Source organism: Falco peregrinus, chromosome 5, assembly GCF_023634155.1.
Source record: "Falco peregrinus isolate bFalPer1 chromosome 5, bFalPer1.pri, whole genome shotgun sequence".
NCBI classification, from domain to species: domain Eukaryota; kingdom Metazoa; phylum Chordata; class Aves; order Falconiformes; family Falconidae; genus Falco; species Falco peregrinus.
In genome coordinates, this window is record NC_073725.1 from 20,111,599 (window position 1) to 20,137,085 (window position 25,487).

Consider the following 25,487-nt stretch of genomic DNA (forward strand, 5'->3'; position numbering starts at 1 on the left):
ATGTGCCTGGTTTAGTAAGAAGTGCCATTGAATATTTTCATTGAATGTTCTAATCTCTGTTCCAAAAGAATGAAACCTGAAAAAATATTTACTCTATTTGTGAATAATTGGCACCATTTTAGAAGTTCACTGTAAATGCAAATCAGAACTCTTTATGAACCACACTTAAAAAAAAAAAAAACAACAACACCCCATAAACCTCCTTCCAACAAGACCTGAACCTGAATGACCCATTCAACTCAGTGTTGCAACTTGGTTACTTTTGTCCACTCATTGCATATAACTGAGAAATACTTCCTGTACAAATAAAAAGAAGATATTCCAGTCCAAAATACTCAAACAGCTCTTAAATTATTTTATCCAGCATTGTAACCTAGATTCCAAATGAATGAAACCTGAAAAAATATTTACTTCAGTTATGCACAACTGACACACACTTTTTGGTTGAGTTTAGTAGTTGAATGTAAATGCACATCTGAAAACATTTCCTCAACCAGATTTTTCTGGTAAATGACATCAGCTCCAATTAATTTTGTAAATAAGTAGAAATCCATCAATATGGGTCAACAAACATTTAGAATTATGTTTCCATTTATATTATAAACCAGTAACTTGCAAGTTATTAATTTCTATAGAGTTACATTACTTCTAATTAGACCTAGTTGAGGCTCTGTGGAAAAAATACATTGAGTTTCAACTTCTGACACTATTTGTCCTGTAAGGTCTCTGAAATGAAACTTGTTGGAAGGTGACACTGGATTTTAAACTTGCTTGTTAGATGTGCAGTAAATTCAGAGGCTTCCAGGTAATCCGTTAATATCAGACTGGCTCCTATAGTTACTGCCAAAGGGCTTGTGGATAAACCAGAATGGCAATAAGCATAAAACCCCCCAACATCTGGAAGGAAGGACACACTCCTTTTCTTTAGATGAGATTGCTAGATCCAAACCCCAAAGTACCTTAAATAGGTCAGTTTATATTACAGATGGGAGGTTAACGGATGCACCAGTGATCAAGAGATGCCCCAAACAGACCAACACCCTAAGTATTTTGATTCCTTCTGGCTACAGTATGATGAAACCTTTAGTTTGTAGATACCCTGAGCACATCAGTTTTTATCCTCTGAGCAAGGTAATCAGGAAGTTAATGGTTTGCCCGCAAAGAACTGGATGAACTGAACAGATACTTGCAAGGTCTGACTTGCCAGTGTAGCTCATTCAGCAGTCAGAGCAAAGGAAAAACAGTGCAGTGGTGCACAACCGCAAGCTGATTGACTCCATCTTCTTGGCCGGGAAAAAAGCTTTTTCCCCACTTCTCTTGTTTTATTATGCAGTAATTCAGTACAAATACTCTACAATCAGATGTACTAATTCTTCTTAAACAGTATTTTGAGATTCAGAACCAGCTTGTTTATAATTCTAAACTGAAACAGATCTTTAATATAGTCTTAGTGTCAGATTATGATTTCATTAAAGTACCTAAACAAGGAAATATGTGGTCTGTTGTACAAATAAACATGCCCTGTGGTTCCATTTCTCTCCTGCTGGGACAAAAATCAGAAGAATAATTATGTTATCTTTTGTTAGTCTTGGAAGCATTTTCATCACATCTCCGTACCACCTAATTCTACACTGAACCGCGAGATATTTTCTAAATAAACGGTCACAAAGGTCACATTCTCTTTTGATCTGTCATCTAGAGATGAGATAAAAAGACAGTGTCAGACTTTCTGTAAGATTTGTAGGCAGAGAAGTTGTGTAAATTTAATTGTAAGAAGATTTTAATCTGTGACGCTCAATAGAGTTTAAGTTGGAACACATTTCTCCTGACTCCATGAATGCAAATGCTTGCCGATCCCATCACAAGTGCTCAAACTCTTAAAAATTACATCCCTGTCTCTCTCACAGTAATATAAAATTTGAGGAAGAGTGGATGACAGTCTAAATTATGTGTACAACGCCTAAGTTTTGAGTTGAACTTCTAAAGAGACAAGGTAATCTCTTATTGACAGTATTTCAGTTATCATGCTTTTGAATTCACGATATTTTGATAATTCACCAGAAGCCTGTATCTCAAAGATCTAAAACATTCATGAATCTGAATCTCTTCATCAGCTGAAACAGTTATATTTATTGTTTTGAAACATATCTCTTAAATTCCTCCTTTCCAAAGCTGCTGAAAGACATTAAGGTCACGAACATGTTTAGGAGAAGAAAATAAGCATTGATAAATTAGTTATTTCCACAATTCAGTTTGGGTTTGATACTTATGCAATGTGAAGAAAACCTGTTGTAGCTTTATGCATAATATTTCAATGTAAGCTACTGGATCATTTTAACCAAGCACGAAACAGGGATCATAATTAGCATGTGTGAATACATGAACCCAAACAAAATGTAATCCTTCAAAATCTAATAGTCCAATCAAACTGAAAAAATGCTATATTGATTAAGAGTGATGTAATGGAGGATGAGGAATGATGGTTAAATGAGCAATAACTCAGTATATAAAATTATATCACACTTAAATAAGCAGAGCTGCTGTATCCCTAAAGCTAACTGAAATTTCCAAGGCTGGTGCAAGAAATGATCCACAGTATTCAAAACCTGTGTATGACACCTATCGAGCTATATGGTTGTGAACTTCCATCAGAATTTTCATGAACTCTTAATAAGACATAAATGCATTTTGCTGTTTTCAGCATTTCTGCTCCTGTCAAAAAATAAACCCATCTAAACTTTCATCACTGTTATTTACCCCACTGCTAGGGAAGCTCCAGCAAAGATCTCGGGAAATGGGCTGAATGATGTATCTGAAACTGCCCTACTCAGGTGTCTTCTGAGACTGCTTCTTGTTTTAAAGTACAATGTGCCAGCACCCAAAAGACCCAGAGTGCTGAAATAATGCCAGGAAGAACAGCTTTAGTGGGGTTTTGAAGTGAAAAACAAGCCAAAGAACATACAGCAGTTCTGAAGCGTGCTTCTCTGAACTCATCTCACCAAGGTGACTTATAAATTCTGCACTAATCACAGCTTCCTCCAGGGTAGCTAGCCTCAAGTCGAGTTTGTGACAGCAAAGCAGCTGTAGGTGAAAATGGGCCACCAGGAGAATGCTCAGTCCAACTTCTGCTGGAGGGATGCCTGTAATAACACACGCCCCATCACAACAGAAATATTTATCAGGAAGCTCTTTAAAATGGCTACTTGTATTAAGTACAATAGGAACAACAAAGAAAGTGTGAGAAAGAGTTTGTTCTTTCAGGACTTTGCACTTGTAATCGATGCCTGAACTAAGTTCCTTTAACTGAATGCCATACTTTAGTACCTGAACCTTCAACAGACTCAGACAGCAGAAGTGAGAATATATCAGCTACAGAAGAATATTTGTGTTCTTGATGAAGGCCAGCCAAGTTAGGCTGAGACAGGATACACATTCACTAGCTTGGCAAGGAGGTGTATGTCAAGAATGGTTGTTATGTAAGAGCTGGCTTTATATTTTACTTCAATTAATATATTTGAGTTATGTAAATGGACTGGAAAGGACCATCTAACTTATTATTCTGCCTGTGGCAGTACTTGTTAGAAGATGTTCAGGGAAAGGATAAATAAACAGTACAAACGTTTCTCAGGGCCCTGGGGGAACCAGTAGTCCTTAACAGCCCTGAGCAGTCCCACCTGGGATGCACACCCATACTGTTGACCAACAGGCCCAAGAAGCCCCATTTAAGCTCATACTTGCTCTAAATACTTGCCTAAGCTGTGTTGCAAGAACCCATCTCTGGCCCTGTTGTTCCTGACTGGACCCTTGAATGGGTCCTGGACCTGCTTCATTACTTGTTTCATCTGTGGTTGTTGATGGATGTGACTACCCGGTTCTGCTTGGGTGCTGTGGGGCTGTGCCCCACTGGTGAGGGTGCAGCCTGTGCTGCCATGATGCTCCTGGCTCCTTCTAGCTTGCAGAGCATTCCCACACTTGCTGCTGCTCCCTGCCAATGCTGTAGCACTGCCCCCACTGTCTTTCAGCATTTCTCCTTTGCAGGCTGCCTGAACTATCCACTTCACGGTGGACGTGTCATTCATAGTGTTTTAATGACCTTCCTTGACCCTGTTTTTTTCAAGGTAGTTATAAACAAAACACCTTAGATTCCTGGAACTGTTGGAAAGGCATAAAACTGTTAAAGTGATAAAAGAAAAACAATCTACTAAACATACATGAAGAAATCATTACTAACATCAAACTTCTAGCAGGTATGACTTGTTACATTGGTAAGTTTTGCAATATGGCAAAGCTAATATCAAAAACGGATGGAGTATGAATGAAAATATATGCATATACATAGCCTTAAGTATAGGTGGTTTGGTAAACACATGCATCTAGTGACATGAATATCGATTTTTGATGACTGTATCTTAATCATTCAAACTATATCAATCTCTCCAAACACACACTCAATGCTTTTCAGCGCATGTTGTCTATTAGATGATCCATGAACAGCATTAGACAAAATATCTCGTGCAAACTGAGCTCTAATTGATTCAGGAGATGTTTTTTTTGCCACTTCTGGATCGGTCGGACCCATTAGTTGCCTCCACTCTTCCACAGCATTTGCCTTGGTTAAGATCATTATCACCGATGGCCCCCTGTAAAATCAACACATAAAGAAGCTCTTACACTGTTCTGAGATGCAGACTGAGCTTTGTCGTCAGAGGTACCATGAAGGATCATGATAAGCATTAAGCTATCTGAATTTGTTAAACTGCTTAAATTTTTTTTCCTGAGTATTTTGTTTAAGACAATATTCTGTATTTGAAAGCCAAAAATATTATAATGATCAGATATTTGGATTTGTCCTAAAAAGATTCTCACCTAATAATTTCTGAAGGAAGAGGATGCATACTCTTTTATCAACAGCTATATTAACAATATTATGAGGAAGATATTTGTCCGACATGGGAAGAACAAAGATTCCATCAGGAATTAGTCCTTTTTTTTTTGAGAAAAAATCCAAAATAACAGTCACTATCTATAAGTTTGGAAAGAACTTTAAGTCTTCCTTTTAAAGAAAGAGCACTCCATGCTAGAAGCTACTAAACTTGCCAGAAAGTGAAAGAGTATAAAATCCTTAGCCCACTTTGTGTGTAGCATGTTTTGTTGGCAGTGTAAATTCAAAGCTTCCTGTATACTTACATACCTCAGTATTGTATAACGAGACACTTACTCAGTCATACAAGCCACCAACTGTTCAAAAAATGGTTTTCCTTTGTGATGCTTATAAAACTGTATAGCCATTTCCCGAGTTAAAGCTGCTTCTTTAATCTTTGAGATGGTAAATCCAGCATCTTTAACTTTTTGCATAATGTCATCTAGAAGAATAACAAGCACTCATTTTTGATTGAAATAGTTTAGATGTAAAAAGTTAAAAGGTTTACATGCAAATAATCACCCAAATGTTAAAAGTTTCAGAAAATACTAGATGCTTTTTTTTAAAAAAAAAAAACACCACCAAGACCTATTAGAATTCTACTTTCAATAACAAACAACCATGGTCAATATGACAAACATTTCAACAGTCCTCTAAAACACACAGAAACCATTGTCGTTGCACTAATCCATCTCTATGCAGGTGACAAACCCAGACTGTTATAAACTATACCAGGAGCATTCCCTGCCATTTCTCACATCGGACAGAACGTGGACTGTAGTTTTACTGCTCTTTAACCCACCAGCTGGCCTGCTAAAATCGATCTGGGTTGTTACAAAAGGGGAAGACAGACTCACAAAAGCCAGTGATGAATTAACATTAGAAAGACTACTGAAATTTGTTAGGAGACAAAAGAAGAATGCCAAGAAGAGGCTCTGGATAGAAGGTTTAAAAAAAGCAGCAGCAAAAGTCTTTAAGGTAAGATTCCAAATTGTACATAGCGTTCTTTTTACTGTGACCTTTCCTTCTCATGCCCTTTGTTTAATGGCAAGTTAAAACAAGGATGAGAATGCGTCTAATTGAGCAATGACCCCTCTTGAGTCAATAGAGATACCTGTCTGAAATAAGTAACATGAATTTGGAAAGCCTCTCTTTCCTTTGACTTAAAAGGATGCTGGGCATGCACCTTGCACAAGTGCCTGGCTTTTAACAGCTTAACTTAGCTAACAAATCTCTCACTTCAACTCACCACCATTCTTGTGAAGAAAGAGCTACAGGCAGCTTAAGCAAAGGAAATGTCACCTTTAAACTTCAATATGAGTCATACAAGCTCTATAAAAGCATTCCTCTGCACAGAAAAAATATTTCAGAGAATAAAATGAATGCATCTGATGTGATTTACTACAGTGTACATTGCTAATATTTTGTAGAAATCACATCAGTAGACATAGCCCTCACTTTTTAGGTTGCTTACCTTTATGTTTCTTAGCAGAAGCAGGTTTGATTAATGCCAAAGTGTGCTCCTGAGGGAAGAAGAACTGTAATTCCTTCTGAGCTTCATCAGGTGTAGAACTACCATGCAGCTGACCAATAGGTATGTTGTTGATTGGATTCTTTGCATATAAACTAGGAGTCATTACAAGAGTGAAGTTACTGAAAGAAATAGCCACTTTGAGCTTTAACTATGACTAGCCTTAACCCAGTGAATGTAATTTAATGTTGATCTGACCACTTAAGTGCATACTGATCTCTGTAGCAGTAGGAAGCCTTTACTGTCTACAAAAAGAACAATCAACATTTTAATTAACCACCTGAAATATGAACAGCTTCCCTCCCAACTCTCATCTTGTTATATTTCCTTGATAATTTCAGTTCATTCTTAATGAAACAGCACTTCTATCAAGAAGTAAGATGATACCGTATCAATTTCTTAGATCAATAACAAAGAGAGAAAGCTAAGATGTCCATTTATAAAATGTGTAGGAGAAACTTACTCACAAATAAAATATTCTACTAATGAAAAGTTTTTATTAAGCTGAGAAAATAAGCATCTATTCTAAAAAATAATGGTACTATTTCAAGAAAAAAAGAAAGATATTACCAATTTTTTTCTCTGAGTCAAGAGGGCTCCTTTCAATTTAACATCCTTTTTTAAACTCAGCTTTTCATTATGTTTACCAGCCATTATTTCTCAAAAAACATGCTATAGTTTCTAAGTGTAATATACCACTTCCAAAAAAAGCTTGGCAAACTGCAGAAATATATATCAGCTTCCAGATGATGGCACTATAGTTACACCAGTTGGAATGTGGTTTCATTGAAATGAAGACTGTGGAAGTAAGTTGGAAGCTGTGAATGATGGTTTGCTATTGAAATTATTACCTGTTTGGATTTTCCTTCTCAGCCTCTTCAACCATCTTTGGGCCTATTATATCTCTCCAACGTGCTATGGCGTTTTCTCGTGTTAGAGCAAGTACAAGAGTTGGACTGCTATGAAATGGGAAAACTGGCTTTAAAAAAAAAATTGAACTCTGCAATTTGTAAAAGTGATTTGATTCTATACAGTCCAGGTTAGGAAAATGAACCCTAATATTGGAGGACTTTAAACCCGATCTCTGTTTAAACAGCCTGATAAAACCTTATGGGGCTTAAACATGAATTCAAATTTCAAAGTTACTGAATGTTACTACAACAGCAAGAATGTTATAGAATTGGGATATGTCCAGTGCTGATCAGCTCCCAAGTTTTTATCCCAGCCACACCCCAACTTCATATGAAAGCAATATCCAAACATGATTTATTACTCTTCCTCAAGGAATTCAGCACACAGCCTGGACAAAGATTTCAGAACCTTCCCACAGACAACCTAAATGTAGCCTTCCAATGCAGAGCTCAGCTGGTTTCACCTAAATCAGTGGAACTGGCTGCTGACTTCGACAACTTACATCCAGAGATATGGAGTAGCTAGTTATTTTTAAAACCCTGATTTATCTATCTGCTGTACATGGGAATTATCTCATTATCCACACTTGTCTGATCCTGTTTTGAGTTTTACCAGACTCTGAAATACATGGATAACTTATAGCCATGTATTTTTCAGGCTAATTATTTATTGTGAAAACTTCAGTCTTGTTTATAGATCCACTTTCTCATTTTTCATTCAGCGTACCTGGTCATTTGCTCTAGAAGGACTGGAAAATAGTCTTGATTTTCATGCTCTTTGTAAAATTTACGTGTTTGTTCTTCAGATAGGATTATTTCTTTCTGCATTGCTATTTTGAAGCCATCGTCCTTTATTCTTTGCAGGATAGAATCTGTTTAATATATTGAAATAATTCTAAATTGCCACCCATTCATTAATTTGCATACTTGTGAAGAAATTGCATGGACTTTCCAATCATAATGTTAAATTTTTACAGATTAATTAATTTCCTAATTGAAGAACAGAAAACTAATTTAAAGCAACTACTAGAGGGCTTCAGTATTTGCCTGGACACTCAAAAAGCTGGTGCTCACCCACTTAAGGCTTTCTCTCACTTCAGAAACCTCAGTAGAAATTGCTGACTGACAAACGCATGTGTTGCTATCACCAAAAGAAGGTTGAAGAATTTTGAATAGGTTGGATATTAATTTAACTAGATCTTACGAGACCACATGCATAAGCAAACAGCATTTAGCACAAATCAAAATTGATAATTGATTTTTTTGCACAAAAAACCTTGATAGTTACCTACACATTGACTGCAGAACTGCTGCTCTAAGCAACATACTAGATAACAATCAAGAAAATAAATACCCAGGGAGATGTCAAAACTGTAGTCTTTCAGATCTCTGCGTATAGGTTATTTCAAGTTCAGAGGATCTCAAGTTAGAAACAAAAATGCTATCTGGAATGGAGGAAGAAATGCAAATATATGCCTGAGAAGGAAAATAAGCTTGTTTGGAGGGATCTTCATGCTAATGTGGTAGATCTTTTGACTTAATCTGTAAAAACTTTGTCTGTCTAGACCTGCCCTTGTGCAGTAGTGCCTTATGCAGCATAGAACATCCTGGGTCAGATCTTTTTCACCTTGCCATTGATCTACCTTGGACGTGCTATTCAAGAATAGTACCAGCTACTTTATTAGATGGGAAGTATGACCCCTATACTACACTTCAAAAATGTTACCTTCTCTGAGAGGTATTCTAGAAACATTCCATCCAAATATACAATTTGAAGATGTTCTGCAAAAATCCATCAAAGGAACAAAGTAACATTGACATTTACATACTCAATATATATCAAAAACGTTAACCATGTAACTTTTTTTCTGACAAAGATTACTGCCAACTTAATGCTGGGGAGACAATATAGCCTAAGAACATTTCATTAATAGAGTTAGAATTTTAAAAATTCAAAATATGAGACTTTTTATATACCCTAGATAGAAAATTTAGTTATTAACACTTACGGCGTCTTTCCTTTAAGAGAGAAGGTCTAATTAAAGCCAAAATACTCTCAACTTTTTGATCTGTCTTCTTTATATCAAAATTTGGGAAAAAAAAGGCAAGCTGTCTGCTGGCATTTTCTACGCTGTCTTGCACATCACATAAATTTGATATACTCTCAGCTTCCATGGTTCCTTCCAACCTACGAAGACACAGTGTGATACAGTGTTTACGTTACTGCATGCGTTGTGTTAACAGTTGATTTCTTAAAGCTGTACTTTCTTAAAGTTTAGTGAAAAATAAGAATAGAATGCCAAACTAAGTTTTTATTAAATTCAGAATCATGACTAATATTTCTGAGAAGAGAATTATTAATCTTCTTTAAAAGTGCCTTGTCATGTGCTATGAAAGGGAAATCTCAGCCATGCAGCTTTTCTAATTCCCCTATAGCTAATTCAAAATAGCCTCTCTGTTTCACTAGACAGAATTGCTACTGACAAGTGTACAGCGTATAATGAATGATCAGTAAAAGGAGTGTTCTTGATTCATGTACAGCATGATCTGAAAAATGGTAGCACTACAGAATTGTCTTTAACAGAGATACTTTTCATTGTTACTTGCCTGTATTTCTAAGGTTTATTTAGCTGTGTAAATGCAGTCACTCTTGGCCACTTTAGAAAATGCAGTATTCCCCAGTTGTACTAATTAACGCAGAAAGGGTTACGGTAGGTAACAAAAATACCAATTATTATGACAAGTTCTTTTCTGGAACAAAGTGTTTAAATTCATGTTGCTTTAAGTAAATCTCTTTTTTAAATGTAAAACTCAATCCAATATTTGAATTTTTGTGAACACTCTATTGTCTGATGCTGTATACAACGATCACCCTCTTTAAAATTCTCTACAAATGCTTATTGTCAGAGAAAAGAGATATTTAAAGATATTTTAGTTGTGAACAGCTAGCTCTTACAATGTTCTTATGCACCTTGGAGCTAGGGAACAAAACACCAAACCCTCCCACTTGCTTGCTGGTTTTACAGGTCCCCAGGAGCACAATATGTTTTGTGTGTCCCCTGGTCTCCCTTGGGTCACACCTGCAACTTCCCAGCATACCTAGGAGTGAGTGCGGGCAACAGTGCAACCCTCAGTGAGCAATGCCAGCAGTCACTTTGTCTGTGTGGACTGGTATGAAGTGGAACTGGAGGCTGTGCACACGGGCACGTGAGCATCTGTAGGAATGTGCCTTGGTTTATGATGTGCCCTGAATACTGTAAATGAATCACATATACGCATTTTCACCAGTAGTTACCTGTCTGGCTTGGCCTCAGGCTCATCAGGCACACTCTCACTTGATTCATGTAGGTCTTTCCAGTGAGGAATAGCATCAGTTGCTTCTTTTTTAGTGATTACCAAAATGTAGCATGGTCCACTCATCATAAATCGAACAAATTCATCAAAATCAGGCTAAAAAACATAATTTTTCCCCTATGAATTGCAGAAACTCTTGAGTTTATTGTCAGAAATGAGACTACCATCTTTTCCAAAGAAACCCATAATTCCTGTTCTAAAATGGCATTCACATACATTACACAAAACCCTGTGAAATTTTTTGGGAAGTTTTTTGATCAATCATTTGAGACAGCAAGACTATAAAACGTCTAAAACAAAATCCATTGAGATAAAGGAAGTCGTAGAACTACATTAAACAAGTACCACAGGTTAAAATGCAAATGGCAGGAGTCAAGAAAATTATGTAGAAACCTGACGTGATTGAATGCTATGCTTGCAGTACCACATATAGTGTGACATAACAAAGTGCAATACAGTTCCATGCATAATTTTTAAAACTGAAAATCATGTAGCTGACTGTAAATATAGAACACTGAGATATTTGCAAGACATTTGTAGTCTTTTCCTTCATTTTCTTTTTTGTTCTTTTAAATCCTTCAATTTCAACTTTCAATCCTACAAATGTACATTTTCATCAGAAAATGACTTTTGAAATTGTGAGGTTTTAATCTTTTTTCCTTGTATGTCACTTTTTCTTTCAATATTTTGAATTTCCTCAAATATCTTTTCTCTTCATAAATATTTGACTAAATCGTTTGCTAGTCCCCTTCAACTGATTGTTTATGTTACATTTTCCCTTTAATAACACGAGGATGAAATATTCACATCTATGCTTTCAATTTGTTGTTTTTCTCTTTCAGTTATCTTCATCTCTATACATACACTTAACCCATTTCACAAGGCGAACAAACTCAAAAGAGGCAGAGTGAATGCAAGTACAAAAACATTTAGTACAATGCATAAAGGGAGTATTTATACCATTGTGGCTTCAAAAGTACATATGCTTACATTAGAAGAAATAGATGCAGCTATTAGGTTTGTCTGTTCTGGATCACCCAACTTCATATTAAAAAGAAACAATTTCTGCTTCCAGTTGTATTGCTTTGAGTCTCCATTACTTTATAACAGGCAGCCTCTGGACCCTCAGCGAACTTGCAGCGTATTAAATCAGGAATAATTTTGCCCGCCGAGTACAAAGGAGTCTATGTTCTGCATTCTCACTTTAACAAATATTTTTCAGCTTAAAATTACACTTAGAGAATGGCAAATAAGTGGCTTCTCAATATGCATAGGGCCCTCTGGATCACTTCTGGTAGTTCATAGTAGTTTTGTTATTCCCCCTGTAATAATGCTGGCTAGGATCTGCTGCAGTGTAGCAGTGCTGCCACATATCAAGTATTGCATGCATTTTCTCGTCTGTCTTTCTTCCTCCCATGTCTCCTTCTACACCTAACTAATCTCAGATTTGGCTGCTGTTTCAGTGAAGATGACTTTTTTTAACTTCTATTTCAAAACTATCATTGTCTAAACTAGAATCCCAACTTTACTAAAACCAAGCTCTTCACAATGCCTTACAAGCTCTCCCTGCTACTTCCTTTCTAAACCATAGTGCAGCCATCTGGTGATTACTATCTGATTTCTTTTTTTCCCCTCTGGCTTCAGTAGGAACCATCTTGTCTCACTCATTCATTTGGAATGCCACAGGAATACTTTCCCAGCTTCTTCTTTTGATTATGCCAGCCCTTTCATTGATCCCTTCCATAATACCAAACCAACTAGTTGCCTGCGTATAATTCCAACGTCTGTATATCAAGCAGATCTTAAATAGGAGAAGATATAAATGTTTGCTAAGCAGCTTCATTTTTGTAATTCAGTTTCTTCTGTAGAGTTAACTTTAGCTATCATACTGGCAAAGCACTTGACAATATCCAGGTGCTAGTTTGCTAGACCACTGCCATTTAATGGTAACCAGCATAATTTCTCTGTTTTGTCGAACTCTGTCTGTCCTTAGCTATTTGTTGTCCCCTGTTATAGGGTAGGGCCAGAATAACAAACTTCAGTAGAGATGCTTCCTCTTTCTGCCTGTGCATGTGTTTATTCCCAGTACTACCCCCTGAGAAAAGCTGTAAAGACGAAAAAATGTAATACGTGCTATCACTTATTTTCTGGCTGGAAGAGTATGTGTCAAATACATACACAGTCATATAGATGATTTGGGGTATGTGCTACATTTCAGCACCTAACAGCCTTGTTTGGGGCCATGATTAAGGGTCTTGCACATTCTGATAACAGAAAGAACTAGAAAATCTTTTGATATTGGAGTTCAGTTTAGTTTAGCTGGAATGTTAGGGCGCTACCAAGCTGTATTTGTATTAGTTGGTTGGAAAAAGAGTGATAAACTCCTTTTTTTCTACGTACTAAATCTACATTAATTCAGTACTTCAAAATACTACATGTTTACAATACAGAGATTTGCAAACACGTGTAGCTACAGAGATATGTTTTACCTGCTCCTTTTTTTCAGGTTTTTAGTTTGGTTTTACCTGTTCTTTATTCCAGGCATAGAATTCTCTGACTTGCTCTTCAGTTAGCATTTTCTTCTCTGCCGCTTCAATGTGAAATCCTGCATCTCTAATCTGCAATTATTCAGTTATTATTCAATGGCATTTGAAAATGGATATATAAAAAAATCATACATTAATGTAAATCTAAAGATTGATTCCTTTTGTATGCTTTCTTTAGTTTAACATTTTCTGAAATGTTCCAAATATAATTGCTACATTTGCCTAAACTGAAGTTCCAGCTTTTCAAAGCACTTCACCAAATCCAGGGTTACAATGATCACTAAATTAATGTTTGTGAAAAATATAGTACAGTTCAACATATGTATCAGTTCAGTAGTTAATAATCTCTTTTATTTAACATTGAATGGTTTTGACCATTGTGAGTGATTAACATGCAACCACTTCTAAAAATGTTATTAAAAGCTATATTATAATCATAGTAGTCATATAAATGTGTAGTTGTCAATAGTTGTATTAGGCTGAACTACTTGGCTTTAGAAAGGGCAAATAAGCAAAAATAAACTATTTTATGATTATCTATTTCAAGTTACATTACTGCACTAAATTCAGGTATATGCAAGAGATACACATTTACATGACCTATACAGAAATTCATAGTCTACTGTTATGAGATTTATACCATATATTGATATTTAAACAACAAAAGCACTACCCAGCACCAGTACTGATCATATGCCAATATTAATCTGCTTACTAGCACTCTGCTCTTTAAAAGCCCCTCTGATGCTGCTGAGTGTTTCCAGACTGCCTTGACAAGGCTGAGTGTGGAAACAGTGTGGGTACACACCTCATAAGGCATTGCAAAAGCAGAGACGACTAACAGCTGCTCACTTGTAGCTAAATTGCTTTCAAGCGCTGCCTGCTTGTTTTTGCCTTTACTGAGCTTCCTTCCTTTCTGGCCAAGGTAGAGTAATTGCAGAAGGAAACTATACAATGCTGATTTTCTTTCCTGCAAAGGTCACTGGCCCTGTCATAACACTTCTTAGAATCAGCGTGATTTTATCTTGATATGTAGTGTTATGAGGCATTTTTTGTAACAGAAACACTGAGAAATTCCTGTAATTGAAATGAGTGTTACTACAGTATCATATTCTGGAAGGCAAAATAATTTTTCTTTCACTGTGTAATGGCTTAAACACTGAATCCTTGAATGCATCCTTGTGTACTTGCTGGAATCACACATTCTTCACTACAGGAACAAATATTGCACTACTGACAAATATTAGTGTATAATTACTAGTGCACAAGAATTAGCCTCACCATCTATGCACATATATTGCCATATGTGTCTGTGCATGCACCCTCTCCTGTAAGAAACTAGTTAACTGATTTATGTGTGCCTACAATTCTTTAAGATGCTGTGTGAAGAATAAACTTCACCACGATCTCTAGTTCTAATTTCTATTGCAATGTGAGGGAAAAAAACATTTCTCTTTGTAGATTTCATGTGTTGCTGATTGGCACAGTACGCATCCATGTCGTACCTCATGTACTGACATAAAATATTGAAGCAATAATATCAGTCTGAACACTGTATTATTTCAGGTCAAAATTATCACACTTTTATCACCCTTATCAGAGAAACATTAACAGATCTTCTAAAGCCTGGGCATAAATTAGAACCAACTTACTCTTGTATCTTGCTACTATGCCTCTTAAATAGGATGAATTAATCTTTTCACATTCTCTCTACCTTTTGTTTAATTTCTTCTACACGTCCCTCTAAGACATCATCAGGCTTTATAATTCCAACAGAATATCTGACTAATTCTTCTGGAAAAGGGAAAAAAATCATGTATCAACGAATATATTTCTCAAAATAAATACACAACTAAATTTTCCATTACTTAAAAGTGGGTTTCTCTAAATAATTTTCTATTTTAATATTGAGATGGCCAACCAGTGGTTTCAAAAAATAAATGACTCCAGTGCTTAAAGCACATCTGGGTGTGCAGGACTGTCCTTGGCCATCCCTGGAATCCACATTCATGATGAACCACTGGTGTTTTCAGTAATACGGTGGAGAAATGGTTCGCATGCAGTGAGGTGTGGTGGAAAACCTGCAGTTTAAGATGGATGGTTTGTCTAGGGAGCTCTGTATGTGCAAGACTAGTAATGTTAAAGGAATGAATATACAGAGGAAAACTCATTAAGTGAAAAACTTTATGAATGCTGGAGATTTCCAGTAAAATACATTACTTGTCATAGTAGACATTTTTTTCCTTAGCACTGTGGATGCTGAAATAATTTGCTATATATAACTGTTGAGGTAACACAATCTAATGTTTAAAAACAAGAAGTGTTTCTGATTGTAGACACACTGTTACAACATCCATGGCATTCAGATCCCTGCAAAATGACAGAAAGTGGTCAGAAAAGAATATAAACTACATCATCTTTGCAGGATCTCAGGTTTACAGTTAAGCATTAGAACTTAAATCAATCAGATTCCAGGCACTGTAGAAGAACTTAATGATAGCTCTAACAGAAACACCAGGCTACTTGTTTCCAATACTAGAAAATGCTCACAGGCATCTGCATGTGGTAAGGAAAATATTACCACAAAATGTTAGTGTATTATGGCTTCTGAAATATCCCCTAACCTGAAGCTGAACCCAAGCTGAAAGCTCTGTTCCCTGATTTTGTCACACATTTAGGTTCTGTGGATTAGCACGAAGTCTGCATGTCGTTGCTAAAGGATTTGTAATACTGTACACTACTAGGTCTCAGAGGGTTTACAAGGAAAAAAAAAATAGGCTAAAACTGAGGTCAGGAATATGCCACTTGAACCATATGATAAAGAAGGCATGAAGAGGAAGGAGAAGGGACGTGGCTTAATCCATGACTGTGATCTAATGCCTTCTCACAGGAAGAAAAAGTCAAGTTCAAGGAGAGGGTGGGGGAGTTCATCCCATCTCAGCATTGCTGAAGGGCATTCTATACATATGTGGAACAGCAGGAAGCTTCAGTAGCCACAGGTAGCAATAGGAATAGAAAAGATATAGGTCCCAGCTCATGATAAGCCTGAGATAAATCATGTGACTCACAAACAGGATGGTGCTTATTTTTCGATCTTTTTGGAACTTTATCCTACTATTGTGGATTTATGCACTTATGGAAATCTGTTCTTTAGGCCTTAAAGTTAATCTGCCGAAAGAGTTAATTAAAAATAGTCTGAGATACAAGGCATGCCATTCATTCACAGAGTAACTCTTCCAAGCCTCTCAGGTTGCTCCCATCTTGGTATTCCTGTACAACATCCAAGGGTTAAGAAACACCACCTCAACAAAAGTACACCGCTAACACAGCCACTGTGTAGAAGTGACTTTCAGCCACTAGTTTTCCACAGGAGAATTCCCTGGCACAGAGCACTGCCGCTAAACGCCAGGGACCTGAAGTCTGCAGGCTCCCAAAGAGGGGTTGAAGATGCTGCTGATGATAGTCCAATATCTTGATGCCTTACAGAAGAAAGCTTCCCCTCAGTTTGATATCCTTAATCACAGCCTCTCATATTATTAACTCAATGAAAGGAATGTTCATTAATGCTGGACATACCCAATTCTTAGTCAAATAATTAAAAAGAGATTTGTTAATTTTCTTTCTGTTAACTTTTCTAAAATAAATCAAATTTATTTACCCTTAGGTACAGTTTTCTCAACAGCGCCTTCTGATGATTTCTCTTCTAGGAAAACAAGTTCATCTACCTAAGGTAATTGTGAACAGAATGAAAGTACATCACCAATGCAAAGCTAAACCTCACCAAATGCAGCTGTCAGATATTTACAATACTTTTCTCTTAATGTAGGAGCATATCTGCTGCCCTGGAAAGGAAGCAATTCTAAGACCTTGGGTTAGCCTGATTTTCCTTAACTGAGTACAGTTTGTTAAGTTTCCTTTTACTGTAAGCAGGTTCATTGATCTCCATTTTCACTCAAAACAAACAATGAGACATGACTATTTCCCATGTCTTATCTTTGTTTCATATGATACACTTACTAAGTTATACATGGGAAGTACTCAGTCTCGAAAGAAAAAAGATGACTAAACCTTTTATGTGGTAGTGACATTTTGTCCATCTCCCAATTTTTTTGCATTAATAGGCTAATCTGTAAATTTCTTAAATTTTTATAAAGTATCATTTAATGGAAATTTCTAAAAAAATAACCCTCCTCACATATGTTGCTTTACTGTTATGAAAAAACCACAGAGTTAAAAATTACCAAAAACACTATCACAGGCATTGAAATAAACAGTGTAAGTGTAATAAAAATACTCATTTATGTTTAAGTATCTGTTTTGTGAGTACCTCGGCACGTTCCTTCCGTCCAGCTGCAATTTCCCTTTCTTCTTGCACTAGCTCCGTTATTTTCTTACTTATAAGAGGAGCATTTGCACCTCTCACTATTCCAATAATTTTGCCATTCTGTAAAAAGGGAAGTAACACTCTCAATGAGTTCTAGTCAGTTCATATGTTTACTTGAGGTTTGGAACACACTATATCTTGCTGTGTTTTTCAGCAACAGGACCACTTTCTATGCCCACTGAAGTGAATATGAAAGCTACTACTGCTTCTACGAGTTGAGAATGAACCTCTTGTGCCTTTACTTCTTCCCTTCCTCTCTACCTAATTTTCCATGTTTATTACCTAGGCTCACCGTTAACAGTACAGTCAGAAGTAAATGCAAATGCGGAATTTACTAGCTCTTGATTTCTACAACATGGAGTTTTCTATCTTTTTATTTGCTTTACATTTCAGCGTGTGCTCTACCACACTCAGGAGTACCATAGTGAAGTTAACTACCGATGATCAAAGATACTGTTAACTTCACTTGGCAGCATTCAGATTTAAACCTGAAAGTATCCTGAAAGTATCATTGTTTTTGGCCCCTAATTATGGGAATTCAGATCCTGGCAACCTCAAGTCAAAAAACCCACCACCTCCTAAGCAAGCCGTGTTCTACAGTGGAGTCCTAGGAGAACAGCCTTTCTGTATCCATCAGTGAGAGATAATGCAATATATGATTAATTGTTACAATTGCTCACAATGCAATTTTATTAATTTATCTTAAAAACCTTAAAGTGGAAGAAGTATACTCTTTTCCCTGAGGGAAAGTGTGCCTAAAATAATCATCTCAGTGTAGCCGCATGTAGGCATTTTGTGTGAGGCAACCCTGGAAAACTTCCACGGATTTCTCACTAACTACCAAAACTGTGGCTACCACATACCTTCTGTGGCTGTGTGTGCAACAGCCACAACAAGAAAGTACTTGAGAACCACAGATTTCAGCATGGGAAACCAGCCTCAGGTAAACATCTGATTATATGATTCTACATACTGCAAAATGTAGATTTATGCAGCTTTGCATTTCTTTTTAATCTACTGAAAAATTAAAGGAAAAGTAGGCAGCATATTAAAAGAAACTGATGTGATGTACTTACAACGCAAAAAAGAAACACAGGTTCACATGTACTCCTAAATGGTTGCAGAGTAGAAATGCTGTCAGCCTCTGCCTGAAGTCAGATGAAGAAGATTATTTACTTATGTGTGTGTACATACATACATATATATAAACCTTCCTGCCTGCAAGAAAACTGCAGTCTTACATTGGTGTTACACACTCAACTGCTGTTTTACATACAACTAGCAGTCCTTATAGCACTTGCTGGTGGTGAAGAAAGAACTGTTTTGGTAACATGGGATTGGCCTCCCTTCATATTACAGCAGTTAATTATGCAAAAATGCCTTATTCTAATACTGTTTTCCTATGTAGGTTATAACAACATACACAAATGAAGAAGTAGTCCATGTAGTCTTCACAGAAGAGATTATGCACTGTATTAAGTTCTTTGTGACGTGGTCAACTGTATGAAAGCACTTGAGATTATCTCTGAACATAACTGCCTGCTTATTTGTGTATAAACATGTATTTTCTGAAAAATGCTTTGATCAGGCAATTGAAAGTCTTCAGTAACATGAAAAAAGCTGCCCTTGGTCAACATCTGGGAGGATCTGAACCTGTGAGACTAATTCATCTACTTTAAATACAACATTTACCTCCAATTTTATACTGATAGTGTAGAGGAATATTTTTACTGCTAGTTGTGTGATAATTTATTTTTCAATTCCCCTTTTTTGTTCTCTTAAAATGAAATACAAGAGAGTATTTGGGAAAAAAGTTTAGTTTAGCATTTTTCGTGGATGTAAGAATTTTAAATGTGATAATGCATAATGTAGAGACTTAAAACTAAAAATCGTATAGTTTAGCTTTTGAATGTTTCAGCAATCTCATCAAGGAAAACAAAAGTTGTGGGATATCAGCTTCCTTTCTGTTATAGCTCCTTCCACATTTATTACCATTTCTAATCTACCTCTAATAAAAGTCTTACGAGGCAATATGCAAAAGAAGAGGCAACCAGACCAAAATTATGACTGACAGTAAAATGAAAGCTCTGTATATGCAGACAGATAAACAGATATATTTACAATAAAATGTAAGTGAAGTTCCATACAGAATTTACATCCTTACCACTGCAAAATGCAACACACCATCTTCACCAAACTCGTTCTTCAGTTTTCTGAATAAATTCACCACAGCTTTGCAAGGACCGCACCAGGCTTGGTACACATCTATTACTAAAATGAAATGGTTTGGAATTCCAGACAGTTGACTTCTGGAGCTTATGAAGTGAGAAATGTTTATGTGTGTGTTGGCACTGGGAAGGCATTCACATGCATCTTTTAGTCCTCTTCTAGTCAACGAATGCATGATGAATGCATCAATGTATTCAGTGGATTCATCAAATGCAATTCCTAGGAGATACTGTTACTGGACTGAGCAAACTGAAAAGTGGGGATAATAGACATCACAGAACAGAACACTGATTAGCTGTATTAGTTTAGTCTATACAAGATTTGAGGGAAAAGCTTCCACAGAATTGTCCAACCCCCTACTGTACAGAATACCATATTGGAAAGGTATTTTCTAAACATCGGTGTGTAACAGTGGATAAAATAATGGATAACACTATTTGTGACAAGTATTTGTTTACCATAGAAGACAGTGTGTATTCATAAACACAATATTTACATTTACACTTTAATACATTATTATACATTAACTTTTCTTTAAAAGATAGTATGACACTAGTCTTCCAGATTTGTAACAAGTACCTATTAAAGATGATATGATATACTTAAGTATAAAAAACTGCACGTCTTCATGAGAGATTAAACAGAAAATAATAATTTAGTACCTATTACACCTTTTGTCAGCAACATTTCATCCCACTGATTTTGGTTGGTTATTATGGCCTGAAATAAAATGAAATAACATTTTAACATCTTAAAAAGGCAAAAAAAAAAATTAAAATCTATTAATCTCTAAAATTGTTTGGTTAGGATTTATACCTGGAGCTGGATTTCTTTGTTCTTGTCTGCCATCTCCCTGTGATCCTAGGAAACATATCAAAATATGAAGCATGTTTAACAGGTTTTTTTTAAAAGAGCATGTGGTGTGCAGAACTGATTTATATGGCTTTCAACACAATGCTGCCTATTGATTCCCTTAAAAATTAACCCAACTGAAGACCCTACAGCAATGGCAGTTAACACCCCACATGAGCACTCTGTTTGCAAAACCCACAAAGCACAGGAAACAGAATAAAATTTAGTTTCTTAATCAGTTACGGTCTTCAAAATGTTTTGGACTCAACAATTTTTCAAGCTTATAATCACTCTGTTCAGAATGGCCACAGGGGCCTTGGGTGGGCTGACAGTTGCTGCAACAGTGGACTATTTCAGAAAAATACTGATTAAAAAGCTTCAACTCCAATGACATCAAATGAGGATTCCTATCTTCTGGGATACATGAAAAGCAGTGACTTACATGTATCCCATAACTAAACTCCCAAAGTGAATCCTCATGCATTCATCATTCTGTAATTAATAAAAAAATATCCTTTTTTTTTCCCCCCTCTTTCTTTTATTCAATAGATAATTAGCTGTGAACTGGGCAGGAAAATCACCTCAGTTAAGTTGCACTTCAGCTTCCAAACGGAGCTTGATTGAACAATAAATGTTTTCACTGCATCATTAGCTTCAGTGGAGGTTTCTAAAGTTCTTGGTTAAGATGATAGTCTTTGTCTTGGGAAAAATGAAAGTGCCACCGTGAATATGACCTCCACTAGCACCGATATCCGATACGTCAACCAGCAAACACGTCTGTAGTTTGACCTATACTGGCATTCCTACTGGAGCTGCTCCCTTCAGATCACAGACCAAGGCAGAGGGGCCAAAGCAAGAGCTCTCATCCTGATGAGAGTTTCACATTTCACCTAAAAATATTGTTAAGGAATAAAATTTTACATATAGGCTTTCTTCAAATCATTTAAACCAGGTAGTGAGACAGAGTGCATTAATGGCATTAATGTCAGTGTCTCGAACACTCTGAGGAGATGATGTTATCGAAACTATAGGAAACTGACAGATGAAAATATGCCATGTTAGTAGAAAATCCTCAGCAAAAGACCATGTATTTTGTAGTTACACTCAGCAGCAACAATCAATGAATTGCAAGACTAGATCTACAAAACACGTACCACATATGACCACAGGCTACACTTCCCAATCAGCCTACACATGCTCCCCTGTTAAAATTGTACAGTTACACATTCTCAGGTGACAAACAAAAGCTCAGCAAGACAGAAACATGCTACTGTATGCAAATATACAAATATATATGTGCACACTCAGCTACACCATCAAAGTTACATTCAAATAGACATGTTCTTTGCAGATAGACATTCAGTATCTTAGCACAAACTTTTGAATGCATATATACATTAAAATATCCAAGCACTTGTGGGATTTTAACATGTATCAGTGTGTGTGTGTGTACACACACAGACACATAGTTCCTTGTGCATAAGCACTCGTGTATGACAACACATCCCTGCATACTCCTAGGTAGCACTCTGATGTGTTGCAGCACAAAAAACCTAGCAGGCCGCAACAAGGCTTTACCATTGGTCAGATTCTATTGTCTACACTGCTTCTCCTTCCTCCAGAGGTCAGACATAACTGCTCTTCTTCTATCCTTAGGGCTATTTAACTACTTAGCAGAATGATATACAGCTGCACATTGTCCATGTCAATCAACCCACTGCCTTCAAGGCAAGGCCACAACTGCATGTTATCAATGCTAATCAACCCACTGCCTTCATTCCTCTATGCTGATGGACCCTCTGCTCCCTACCCTTGAATTCTATGAAACTGCTTAAAATATGAAAAATCATGGATGGAAAACACTCACTGAGTGCACACACTTCAGCTCGCACACACACACACAACCTGCATGCTTCCACAAGTACATGCAAAGACTCACACTCACCTGCAGGCACCCAGGCATGCAAGCACTCACCTCCATGACACAGTTGCACAGTGATCTGTGCAGGCCCTCTCTGTGAGCACGCCCGGGTGCGCACACACACACACACACACACACACACACACCCTTGCGTGTAAGTCACCTTTCTGCATGCACTGACACACATGCACACAGAGAGGGATAAGTGAGCAAACACTATGCAGGTTCCCATAAGTGGGATGCTCCGGTGCTCATGCACCCAAGTGCGTGGGCCCGTGCCCTCCATGCCAAGCATGCCAGTGCACCATGGCTTGGCTACCTGCTCACCCCTGAGGCAGGGGCCCGCTGGGAGTAGTTGGCACCCCCAGCCCCATGCCTGCATACACCTTGCCCCTGCCCCAGACCCGCCTGGGGACCCCCGCCACTGCTCACCTGCCACCACCTCAACGGCTCTAACGGCCTCCCCAGGCTGTCAGCCGCCCCAGTCCCTCTCCCTGCTCTGTGCCCAGGGGTCGTTTCCTGCCCATCACCTCTGTTTCCAGCCTAGGGCTGGTGTGGCTCGTGGAGCCGAGCTGTGGGCATGCAGGGAGGGACAGGGGGAGGCAGCTGGGGGGAGCAGCGGTCGCAGGAAGTGGCGCCATTTCCTCCACTGTTTCTCCTCGCTTTCTCTCCCCCCAGGCAGAATCCAACCTTAGCCTTTAAAATATGAGAACATTAGTCTTGCTATCTAATTAGCAACTCACCTTCGCTCTGTGTTGCTTACAGGTTGTGTGAAGATGGGGAAGAAAAGAGGGAATTTTTGGTGGAAGTCACGGTGACCAAAGGAGGGTCTTGAAGGCCCGATAGCGGTGCCCGCTTGTGCGGGCTTGCTACCAATGCAGGTCTGTGACCAACCCCGTTCAGCACAGAGTACCGCTTTTCAGCAGCCCCAAAACTTCACAGAAAATAAAGGCAAAATTCATTTATACAGGTAGAAAGCATGTCTGGTGTGGGTATTTTCATATGTAGATAAACTCTTACAGGCAGCCCAGCTGGTAAGAATTTCTTTGTGGAGGTATAGGTTTAAGGATGATTGCACACCAAATGTAGCTGTCTCTAAATGGTTCACATTACACATATGCATGTTGTTCCTGATTTATAAATCATCTGTGCTTCCAATTTACTTCTGAAGCCCTGCCCAGGCATACTAAGTGCTGTTATGTGTATCTACTGTATCTTAAAATAATCTAGTTTCAGTGACTTCCTTGTCACTTTTCTTAAGATTTCTGGGACTGGTCACCAAAGCATGACTTGCAAAGCCCTTACTGAAGAGCTAATTTTATTTCCTGAAGCTAATATGAGGAAAAAGTAGGGTAACAGCACTTAAAGGAGAAAAAGTAGCTGTTCTTTCTCACTGTTAAATCATCCCAAGTTGACGGATGTTCATTCTGCAGCAGTGTGAATGAGGTAACGTTTCCATAGAGCTACAGAAATTGTCAAGGCTGAGCTTGTGCTATGCCCTAACAGCTTGGATTAGATCAATTAGGTGCCACAACAGACTTCACATTCAGATTAGAAATAATGCATTTATGTAGCCAACACTCTTATCACTTCCTCTGTTTTCGTACTGGAAAACTCTAACCCTGGCACTACTGAAAACCCTGCACTGGCCTGCTTGGAAGTGTGGGAGTGTCCTTGAATAAACTTTCTTTTCCTGCATGCAACTTTTGAAACCTTAATAGGCTTACAAAAATAGAAAGAACTACAAAAGATATTTAAGACACCCGCCATGTGGAAGTCAAAGCCCCAAAACATAGGCCATGGTTTTGGGGTTTCCTTTGCAAACTGCTAAGTTCTTTATCCAGACCACTTTCTTCATGAACACCCACTTTTTATATATATTAGGAAAAAAGAAAAAAATCTGGGAGACAAACAGTAGAATGAGGTAATGCTCATGTACCAAATGTTAAAAGGCTGACACAGCCTGTTCTTCAACCATTCTGCTAGAATGGATTATATGTATGCCTTGAACATCAGAAAATATTCAGTGTAAAGGGTTCTCATTCATAAATTTGGTATTTTAAAAGACTGGACTTAATGGAAGAGATTGATTGTCAATTTAATCTCCATCAACACATTTCAAAATATAGAAGCAACTAGTAAAAAAAGATTGTAGTTGTGTCACCTGCCTGCTACTCAGCAGCTGCGCCTCTTACATCTCATGCTGTGCATCCCTCTCTTTTTTTTCTGGTCATCAGCGTTTCCATGAGGAATTAGCCCTACATGTTACTGTCTGGTAATTGTTGGGTAAAGGTATACACCTGACTGGGAGTGGGGTAGGAAGGAAAGGAAATTAAATAGTAAGGGCTATGAAGAAGGAAAAATATTTTCTCCGGGTTTTTATCTTTAACCTCTTCCTTTCTATGTACTTGATGGCATTGTACTAGTGTGAATTTATTTAGGGAATAACAGTCAATAGCTCTTTCTTCTCTCGGTTCCAGGGATGATGACTGAAACATGGTATCTGCAGAGACATGAAAGCAAGACCTTGATTGGAGGTTGGACTTGATATCCATGTCACTTGTTTTTCCCCCAAACAAAAGACTTTCTTCTCTCAGAGTATTTTAGGCAATTTCAGTGCAGCTTGTTGATTTTATATGATGTTCTTCAATAATAAACACTATCAAAAAGCTCTGCAAGTCTGTATTTTCAGTGGAACAAATATAATGAAAAGGTGCTTTTTAAGGTTAGAACGTATAGTTCTGAAAATTCATAATGAATTTAATGATGACATACTTAGCTTACCTAGACCAGAAGTTATGGCAGTCAGTATAAAAGGCATCAGAGAAAAGGGGTTAA

At 37.4% G+C, this 25,487-nt stretch overlaps 1 protein-coding gene across 1 annotated transcript; it reads right to left on the reverse strand.

Annotated features, from left to right (window-relative positions):
* Nucleotides 1-4,417: 4,417 nt before the first annotated feature.
* On the reverse strand, nt 4,418-20,725 carry NME8 (NME/NM23 family member 8). The gene is made up of 15 exons (XM_055803699.1): nt 20,693-20,725; nt 20,539-20,596; nt 19,812-19,918; nt 18,724-18,795; nt 17,591-17,707; nt 16,922-16,988; nt 14,978-15,054; nt 13,243-13,335; nt 10,659-10,813; nt 9,373-9,551; nt 8,091-8,235; nt 7,304-7,411; nt 6,396-6,547; nt 5,219-5,363; nt 4,418-4,640 (listed from the first exon to the last, which is right to left on the reverse strand). Exons 1-15 carry the CDS (start codon nt 20,723-20,725, stop codon nt 4,418-4,420), a joined length of 1,731 nt encoding a protein of 576 aa, XP_055659674.1.
* Between the last annotated feature and the right edge of the window lie 4,762 nt (nt 20,726-25,487).